The sequence below is a fragment of the Salmo salar genome, chromosome ssa03 (assembly GCF_905237065.1).
Source record: "Salmo salar chromosome ssa03, Ssal_v3.1, whole genome shotgun sequence".
Taxonomy (NCBI): Eukaryota; Metazoa; Chordata; class Actinopteri; order Salmoniformes; family Salmonidae; genus Salmo; species Salmo salar.
In genome coordinates this window covers 4,802,662-4,812,758 of record NC_059444.1, presented here as the reverse complement: position 1 = coordinate 4,812,758, position 10,097 = coordinate 4,802,662, and the positions used below count along the sequence as shown (strand labels likewise).

The 10,097-nt window shown below is 44.2% G+C and overlaps 1 protein-coding gene across 2 annotated transcripts in view; it reads right to left on the bottom strand.

Annotated features, from left to right (window-relative positions):
• The window catches only part of LOC106596674 (vesicle-associated membrane protein-associated protein A), a 57,695-nt gene that overhangs the window by 14,707 nt on the left and 32,891 nt on the right, over positions 1-10,097 (bottom strand). Inside the window, exons 4-5 of one of the 2 annotated variants that reach the window (XM_045714426.1) lie at positions 3,367-3,447; positions 637-954 (exon numbers count right to left, since the gene is read on the bottom strand). In XM_045714426.1, coding sequence (XP_045570382.1) covers positions 637-954; positions 3,367-3,447 — 399 coding nt within the window. The remainder of the gene's footprint in view (positions 1-636; positions 955-3,366; positions 3,448-10,097) is intronic. The other variant, XM_045714427.1, reaches the window with a different exon arrangement.

The window sequence follows — 10,097 nt, the reverse complement described above, 5'->3', positions numbered from 1 at the left end:
GGCTGAGGACTAGAGGTTAGGACCAGGCTACTATATCCTGGCCTGGGGCTGAGGACTAGAGGTTAGGACCAGGCTACTATATCCTGGCCTGGGGCTGAGGACTAGAGGTTAGGACCAGGCTACTATATCCTGGCCTGGGGCTGAGGACTAGAGGTTAGGACCAGGCTACTATATCCTGGCCTGGGCCTGAGGACTAGAGGTTAGGACCAGGCTACTATATCCTGGCCTGGGGCTGAGGACTAGAGGTTAGGACCAGGCTACTATATCCTGGCCTGGGCCTGAGGACTAGAGGTTAGGACCAGGCTACTAAAGCACTAGTGCTTTAGTCCCTGATCTGTCAAACAATTTGGAAGAGAGATCTAGAGAGAGAGAGAGAGAGAGAGAGAGAGAGAGAGAGAGAGAGAGAGAGAGAGAGAGAGAGAGAGAGAGAGAGAGAGAGAGAGAGAGAGAGAGAGAGAGAGAGAGAGAGAGAGAGAGAGAGAGAGAGAGAGAGAGAGAGAGAGAGAGAGAGAGAGAGAGAGAGAGAGAGAGACACACACAGGAACGCTGAGTACACAGGAAGAGTTGTAATTGAGCCTTTAGGTTTTAAAAGCTACCGCTGACAGTGATGCTAAATCTGTCCACATCCTCACAAACCTGCGGCATCTTTCTGACTTTAACCTCAGAGCTGGGGGCTGTCCTGAATCCCTGTAGATCACTCCTGTTGCAAACACTGCCTGGCGGGGTGGGGGGTAGACCTAGACCCAGTCTGCTGCTGAAGGGGGTACGGAACTCCCCACCACCCCAGGTAGGGGTGGCCCGGGGGGGCAGGCGAGACCCCGTCTCATAGCCTGGCTCTCCTGAGAACATGGAGTGTCTGCCCAACTGCACTGGGGTGATTAATCCTGCTGCTCCTCTAGTGAAGGATCTATTCTCCTGACCTGTCTCCTTTTCTCCTGTCCCTGAGCTGATGACCTGGGGGAGGGAGGGAGGGAGGGAGAGCCATGGGTGGAGGGAGGGAGGGAGAGCCATGGAGGGAGGGCCATGGGTGGAGGGAGAGAGAGAGAGAGAGAGAGAGAGAGAGAGAGAGAGAGAGAGAGAGAGAGAGAGAGAGAGAGAGAGGACTATGGGGCGAGGACAAATTCAGGGTGTGTTTTCAGGAGCTTGGCAGAAGATCAGTTTAACATTCCTGAAGAAGTGTGTTAACCTCTTAGGAGTAACAGTAGTGCCCTACAGAGGGGTAAAGGTGGCTAACAGTAGTGCCCTACAGAAGGGTAAAGGTGGCTAACAGTAGTGCCCTACAGAGGGGTAAAGGTGGCTAACAGTAGTGCCCTACAGAGGGGTAAAGGTACCTAACAGTAGTGCCCTACAGAAGGGTAAAGGTGGCTAACAGTAGTGCCCTACAGAGGGGTAAAGGTGGCTAACAGTAGTGCCCTACAGAGGGGTAAAGGTGGCTAACAGTAGTGCCCTACAGAGGGGTAAAGGTGGCTAACAGTAGTGCCCTACAGAGGGGTAAAGGTGGCTAACAGTAGTGCCCTACAGAGGGGGAAATGCTACCATTTGGAACACATGGATATGACCAAGCCTTTAACCTGCAAAGAACTAAGCAGAAAGCAATGTTTATCTGTAACAAACACAACCGATGGGGATTCTCTCCAGACTAGGGAAAACATGCTCCCAGAGTACCGCTCCCAGAGTACCGCTCCCAGAGTACCGCTCCCAGAGTACCGCTCCCAGAGTACCGCTCCCAGAGTCGCGCTCCCAGAGTACGCGCTCCCAGAGTACCGCTCCCAGAGTACCGCTCCCAGAGTACCGCTCCCAGAGCCGCGCTCCCAGAGTACCGCTCCCAGAGTACCGCGATCAGACAGCACAGAGGACATGTCGGAGGACTGACGAAAGACAAAGACATTAGATAACGGAGAACACGGCATGTTATATGAACACGCAGCGATGTGGGGCTCCCGAGTGGCGCAGCGGCATCTCAGCTCAAGAAACGTCACTACAGTCCCTGGTTCGAATCCAGGCTGTATCACATCCGGCCGTGATTTGGGAGTCCCATTGGACGGCGCACAATTGGCCCAGCGTCGTACGGGTTTGACCCGGTGTAGGCCGTCATTGTAAATAAGAATTTGTTCTTAACTGACTTGCCAAGTTAAATAAAAGGTTAAATAAAAAGGTTAAATAAAAAAAATGGTGTCCATTACTACTTTCTCCAGTACTTTAGCTACACACACCCAGTTCTGACAGCAACATTCCATTCAATGTCATTCCTCATATGGAGGCTGCAGCTGGGTTTCCTTCCAAAAGACACACATTTTTCAATCAAATATTCTAAAGTCAACCATGGAAAAAACGTGCATATTTCTTTCTACCAGAGGTGTCTTTTCCATCAAACTGACTTTTTTTTTTTAGCAGATAAATTGCTGTGTGTGATGACGTAGTGCACATAAAAGCACTTTTGCGCCTGAGGTTTCATGTACAGAATAAAATATTTAAAAAAAAAAAAAAACAGTTTCAACTCTACGATGGTTTTGTTGCGGTTTAAATACTTGCCCAATCTGTTTGTGGTTTATGATCTATAGACAAAAGTGTGACGATAGATGGACAGGGTAGGTTCTGAACTCAGCAACGACAACAACAAAACGTCCTCTCACTGTCAACAGCGTTTTATTTCTCAGCAAACTTAACACGTGTAAATATTTGTATGAACATAAAAAGATTCAACAACTGAGACATAAAGTGAACAAGTTCCACAGACATGTGACTAACAGAAATGGAATAATGTGTCCCTGAACAAAAAGGGGGGGTGGTCAAAATCAAAAGTAACAGTCAGTATCGGGTGTGGCCACCAGCTGCATTAAGTACTGCAGTGCATCTCCTCCTCATGGACTGCACCAGATTTGCCAGTTCTTGCTGTTCCACAGCTTCCTGGATATTTAGTTGTAATGTGCACCAAGATCATCATCACAAGTGAAAGTTCATTATAACTTATTCAATATAAACTCTGCATACTTTTCCATGTTTTGGTGGTAGTAGGCTATAACATCTTGGCAGGACCCCCCCCCTCCCACCTCCTCTAGCGTATTTTGTTTGTTGACATTGGGAAGTTTTACCGAGAAGTTTGTTGTTTTCATAAGGTTTTTTTTTTTTATGCATCAGGTCATTCATCCGCATGAAATAGAATGAAAACTTGATTGCAGTTAACTACAACCTGCCCCCCCCCCTTTATGTTATCTTTTAATATATTTTAATATTAGCTACATATCTACCAGGTCAGTTTGAACACTTTCAATAAACAGTCAACAAGCTCAGAAACACATATGGTTGAGTCTGGTCTGGAAACGTAAGATAAATCTCTCCGTTTCTCTCCTTCTATCCAGCACTTACCACTCTATCGTTTTCAGAAGGCAGGTCGAATACACATCTCAGCTTGGAATCCATGAGATCATCGGGTTTGGCATCTTTCCACTGGAGGAGAGAAATACATGTTATTCATCAGACTAAACTACTATTAGCTGGACTTGTGCTCTCACACAACACACACACACACACACACACACACACACACACACACACGGGTTGGGCGATATTATGATAGTATCGTCTATCGACGATGATTTACGGCCACCGTCGATGACGACATCGTCACGTGACAGACGATGGTTTAACCTATTTGAACTTAAAAACGAGTCGGCGAGCGCACGGCAGCGCAGCGCACGAGTGTCATTCCGAGTCATTTTCATATTGCTATAGCCTATTTCAACAAATATGTTATATAGCCTACAGAACGCAAGAGAGGAATGCAGAGAAATCCACCAAAGCAGCGCAAAATGTCCAGTCAGAAAATAGTCTCCGTTTCTATCAGATGCAAGGGCCTCACAGCCTAAAATCGATTCGCTTTTAAAAAATGTATTTATTTTTTAAAATCGGACACTTCCTAACCATCTTGTGTCTAGTAAAAAGAAAAACGCAGGCCATATTCCCTTCAATAGGCTTTGAATATGGCTTTGGGCTATATGCTTCCATTGTTTTATGCATGCACGGCTTACTCCAGATCAAAACGATGAATCATTCCAAGAATGTAACAGAGTTCAATCTCAAAAAAGTGATTGTAACAGCCTAAAAACATCAGAGGACTAGTAACAAGAGAACAAACCATATCAACAGCCTATAGAAACATCGAATGACAAGTTTAATCCACTTTAAGCTTATTCACAAAAGAGTTGATCCATGTGGGTCAGGGACAATCCCTCCATGAGAGGTTGAAAACCAAAACGGCCAATAAGCTAACCTCCTTCCTCCTATTGGCCGATCGTAAAATATTTAAGGCCAGGCTCCACAGTTTGAAATAATTTTTTTTTTTAAAAGATCCTCTTTTTAAATCTACCTAGATACGGAGATTTGTTGGTATTTTGCACAATTCAATAGTATTTTCAGAAAGTAAAACATCCAAATGTCAATCTTAAAAAAAAAATATATTTTTATTTCGTTTATCATTACTACCGTCATCAAAATGTCATGAATTTTAACTACTTAATAAAAATATACATCCATCCACCCATCCATAGCTTCAAAGCACACTACATTGAATTACATGTCATTTAAAAGCCCATTTCATACATAATTTAACAAACTGAACTATATGTGTAGTAACTTACTTTGAAGAGAAAAGTGTTTGGGTGTAAATAGGTGTTTGGTAGATTCAGTGTACACGTCATTAACGGCCATTTTCCAAAAGTCCGATTCTTCCCCACACTCCCAACTGATTTTCCTCAGCTTCAGAAGCATCTGGATCCAACACATATAGTGTGGTTATCCTTAGATATATATAGTCTCTAGACATGCTCCCGAAGGAATTGTTGATATGTTGTAATTTTATTTTTTATATTTTAGATAATATTTTCTTTTGAAAATGCGTCAAATACATTTCACATAAACAGCTTTAGTATTTTACAGACAGAAATAAAAAGTATTTATATACAATCTGCTCTGAGTAAATCTGGTCCTGGAGTATCTTAAAATGAAACCAAAATATTGAGGCTGACTTAATCCAGTGTCCTGAAAAAAAAAAAAAAAATGGGGAATATTCATATTTAAATGAGTGTCGTAATATTATATTTCCGAAAAATTGTAATTCAAGAAAGTATTATATTTGTATCTACATTCAAGTTTGTGATATGATAACAGGAGAAAAATCCCTATTAGGGCGTGGTGCCTGGCCTTAAAGGTAGAATCAGCAATATGACGTAGATTCAAAAACGAAATAGCAATGTGGTACATTTGCGCAACAAGATCAAAGTGCGACTATAGGGGAAACTACCAGACCTGTTGCTGCCCTCTACTGGACTATAGGGGGAAACTACCAGACCTGTTGCTGCCCTCTACTGGACTATAGGGGAAACTACCACACCTGTTGCTGCCCTCTACTGGACTATAAGGGGAAACTACCAGACCTGTTGCTGCCCTCTACTGGACTATAGGGGAAACTACCAGACCTGTTGCTGCCCTCTACTGGACTATAAGGGAAACTACCAGACCTGTTGCTGCCCTCTACTGGACTATAGGGGGAAACTACCCCACCTATTGCTGCCCTCTACTGGACTATAGGGGAAACTACCAGACCTGTTGCTGCCCTCTACTGGACTATAGGGGAAACTACCAGACCTGTTGCTGCCCTCTACTGGACTATAGGGGAAACTACCAGACCTGTTGCTGCCCTCTACTGGACTATAGGGGAAACTACCAGACCTGTTGCTGCCCTCTACTGGACTATAGGGGGAAACGACCACAACTGTGGATCTCATATGGTTTTGTTGGGGGTGGGTTGTTGCCAAAATGCAAATCTGGATAACTGTTTAATGCTATATTGATAGTAAATGTACCAATTATATGATATGGGAACAACAGTCCCACCTTTTTCCACTGTAACTAATACAAATGTGCCCATATTCCTGAAGAATGTTAAGCTCACTGGTTTGAGACCCCAAAAATCAACCAAATCGGCTAAATAGTGCTGCTAATAACTATATCAGAAAAATAGTTCAGAGGTTAAATTATTTAATTAAAGATATAGGTTCATTATTTCTACACGTTCTTCCTTCATTAGGCCCTAACCTATAGATTTCACATGACTGGGAATACAGATATGCATCTCTTGGTCACATACATAAAAATAAAGTAGGGGCATGGATCAGAATACCAGTCAGTATCTGGTGTCAACAGCCTGATCAACTCTCCTTCACATAGAGTTGGTCAGGCTGTTGATTGTGGCCTATGGAATGTTGTTCCACTCCTCTTCATTGGCTGTGCGAAGTTGTTGGATATTGGGGGGGGGGGACTGGAACAGGCTGTCGTACACGTCGATCCAGAGCATCCCAAACATGCTCAATGGGTGACATGTCTGGTGAGTATGCAGGCCTTGGAAGAACTGAGACATTTTCAGCTTCCAGGAATTGTGTACAGATCCTTGCGACATGAGGCCGTGCATTATCATGCTGAAACATGAGGCGATGGCGGCGGATGAACGGCACGACAACAGGCCTCAGGACCTCGTCACGACATCTCTGTACATTTCAATTGCAAATCGATAAAATGCAATCGTGTTCGCTGTCCGTAGCTTATGCCTGCCCATACCATAACCCAACCGCCACTATGGGCCACTCTGTTGTAGAGCTCTCCGACAAAAACAAAAAAAATAGTTTGACCGAGACTCGTCTGTTCTTTTGACCAATCGGTCGGTCAAAATGTTAAAACGTGTATTTCTCCGTGTATAGACACATCCTATGTATTAATAAATCAACTATATGTAGGCTACTGAGCTGGTCTGAAATCAACTCAGTAAAAAAAAAAAAAAAAAAGAAACGTCCCTTTTTCAGAATCGTGTCTTTCAAAGATAATTCGTAAAAATCCAAATAACTTCACAGTAAAGGGTTTAAACAGTGTTCCCCACGCTTGTTCAATGAACCATAAACAATTAATGAACATGCACCTGTGGAACGGTCGTTGAGACACTAACAGCTTACAGACGGTAGGCATTTAAGGTCACAGTTATGAAAACTTAGGACACTAAAAAGGCCTTTCTACTGACTCTGGAAAAACACCAAAAGAAAGATGCCCAGGGTCCCTGCTCATCTGCGTGAACGTGGCTTAGGCATGCCAGAAGGAGGCATGAGGACTGCAGATGTGGCCAGGGCAATAAATTGCAATGTCCGTACTGTGAGACGCCTAAGACAGCGCTACAGGGAGACAGGACGGACAGCTGATCGTCCTCGCAGTGGCAGACCACGTGTAACAACACCTGCACAGGATCGGTACATCCGAACATCACACCTGCGGGACAGGTACAGGATGGCAACAACAACTGCCCGAGTTACACCGGGAACTCACAATCCCTCCATCAGTGCTCAGACTGTCCACAATAGGCTGAGAGAGGCTGGACTGAGGCCTTGTAGGCCTGTTGTAAGGCAGGTCCTCACCAGACAACAATGAAGCTTCTGCCACCTTCAGATTCTGCCTTTAAGCTCCTGAAGTTGCTGGTAACTGGCTTCACCGGAGGTCGGAAACCTTTTCCATTTGGAGGGCCAAGTTACACTAACATTTCTACTGATCTGTGTACCACTTATGATTTCCATATGCACATTTTACTGGAACAGTTTCATTTCATTTATAGTAAAGGTCTTCATATCTCAAAATATATATGTTATGTGGTTAATCAACACTATATCTAAAGGAAAATTCTACAAATCTATAAGTAACTTCTATTGCCAACTATGTAAGAAATAGCCTACATAAACAAACAAATAAAAACATTGCAGACTGCAGGTAGAAAATATCCTGATAAATCACATTGGTTGCTCATGGCCCGTCTGCAAGGAACTTGAAACATTGTATCGACTACTAACTTGGTCAGCCCAAAGACCGGTGCTAGCAAACATTGTATCGACTACTAACTTGGTCAGCCCAAAGACCGGTGCTAGCAAACATTGTATCGACTACTAACTTGGTCAGCCCAAAGACCGGTGCTAGCAAACATTGTATCGACTACTAACTTGGTCAGCCCAAAGACCGGTGCTAGCAAACATTGTATCGACTACTAACTTGGTCAGCCCAAAGACCGGTGCTAGCAAACATTGTATCGACTACTAACTTGGTCAGCCCAAAGACCGGTGCTAGCAAACATTGTATCGACTACTAACTTGGTCAGCCCAAAGACCGGTGCTAGCAAACATTGTATCGACTACTAACTTGGTCAGCCCAAAGACCGGTGCTAGCAAACATTGTATCGACTACTAACTTGGTCAGCCCAAAGACCGGTGCTAGCAAACATTGTATCGACTACTAACTTGGTCAGCCCAAAGACCGGTGCTAGCAAACATTGTATCGACTACTAACTTGGTCAGCCCAAAGACCGGTGCTAGCAAACATTGTATCGACTACTAACTTGGTCAGCCCAAAGACCGGTGCTAGCAAACATTGTATCGACTACTAACTTGGTCAGCCCAAAGACCGGTGCTAGCAAACATTGTATCGACTACTAACTTGGTCAGCCCAAAGACCGGTGCTAGCAAACATTGTATCGACTACTAACTTGGTCAGCCCAAAGACCGGTGCTAGCAAACATTGTATCGACTACTAACTTGGTCAGCCCAAAGACCGGTGCTAGCAAACATTGTATCGACTACTAACTTGGTCAGCCCAAAGACCGGTGCTAGCAAACATTGTATCGACTACTAACTTGGTCAGCCCAAAGACCGGTGCTAGCAAACATTGTATCGACTACTAACTTGGTCAGCCCAAAGACCGGTGCTAGCAAACATTGTATCGACTACTAACTTGGTCAGCCCAAAGACCGGTGCTAGCAAACATTGTATCGACTACTAACTTGGTCAGCCCAAAGACCGGTGCTAGCAAACATTGTATCGACTACTAACTTGGTCAGCCCAAAGACCGGTGCTAGCAAACATTGTATCGACTACTAACTTGGTCAGCCCAAAGACCGGTGCTAGCAAACATTGTATCGACTACTAACTTGGTCAGCCCAAAGACCGGTGCTAGCAAACATTGTATCGACTACTAACTTGGTCAGCCCAAAGACCGGTGCTAGCAAACATTGTATCGACTACTAACTTGGTCAGCCCAAAGACCGGTGCTAGCAAACATTGTATCGACTACTAACTTGGTCAGCCCAAAGACCGGTGCTAGCAAACATTGTATCGACTACTAACTTGGTCAGCCCAAAGACCGGTGCTAGCAAACATTGTATCGACTACTAACTTGGTCAGCCCAAAGACCGGTGCTAGCAAACATTGTATCGACTACTAACTTGGTCAGCACAAAGACCGGTGCTAGCAAACATTGTATCGACTACTAACTTGGTCAGCCCAAAGACCGGTGCTAGCAAACATTGTATCGACTACTAACTTGGTCAGCCCAAAGACCGGTGCTAGCAAACATTGTATAATATATTCTGGGCCTTCAGTTTCCTGCACCAGTGAGCTCTGGACAGACATACACAGCTGTAGGCTATTTGCGTTAAGGGATAATAAAAAAAGTTAAATCAGGTAGATCTATTTGATGGAGTTTCCACCCAACCAGGGCAAGACATTTTTTTGGGGTTCAGTTAGTTACAGTATGAGGCGAAGAAAACATAACTTTGAGAAGCTCCACAGTGATGGTGCGTTAGTATGTCTGATTGTCCTATCAGATCCTCAGATTGGAACATTTATCGGCCTACATTTGGGGTGCAGGCCAGGTAACCTATAGACCTACTTCTACGCTTAAATCAAGTACATGTCCTTACTCAAGGTTGTCTTGTTTGGAGAACTCTTGTCAATGAAAAAAAAAAAAATGGACTCGTAAACTCTTAAATGTAATTAAATAAACCAAAACTTTTTTCCCCTCAAGTGTAGCCTAGGTTGTGCGCTCTGCAAACAACGTGTCCACTCCGACAATGACAACGGTAAAAAAAATTATCATATTGAATGCCTTAACAGATATTACCATAACCAAACAAACACCATTTCTAATCTATGTGAATTAACGGTAAATGCACTACTGGTGATACTGGTGTGCCGCAACGGACCAGTCCACTGAGACGGGCCTCCGCGACGGACCGGTCC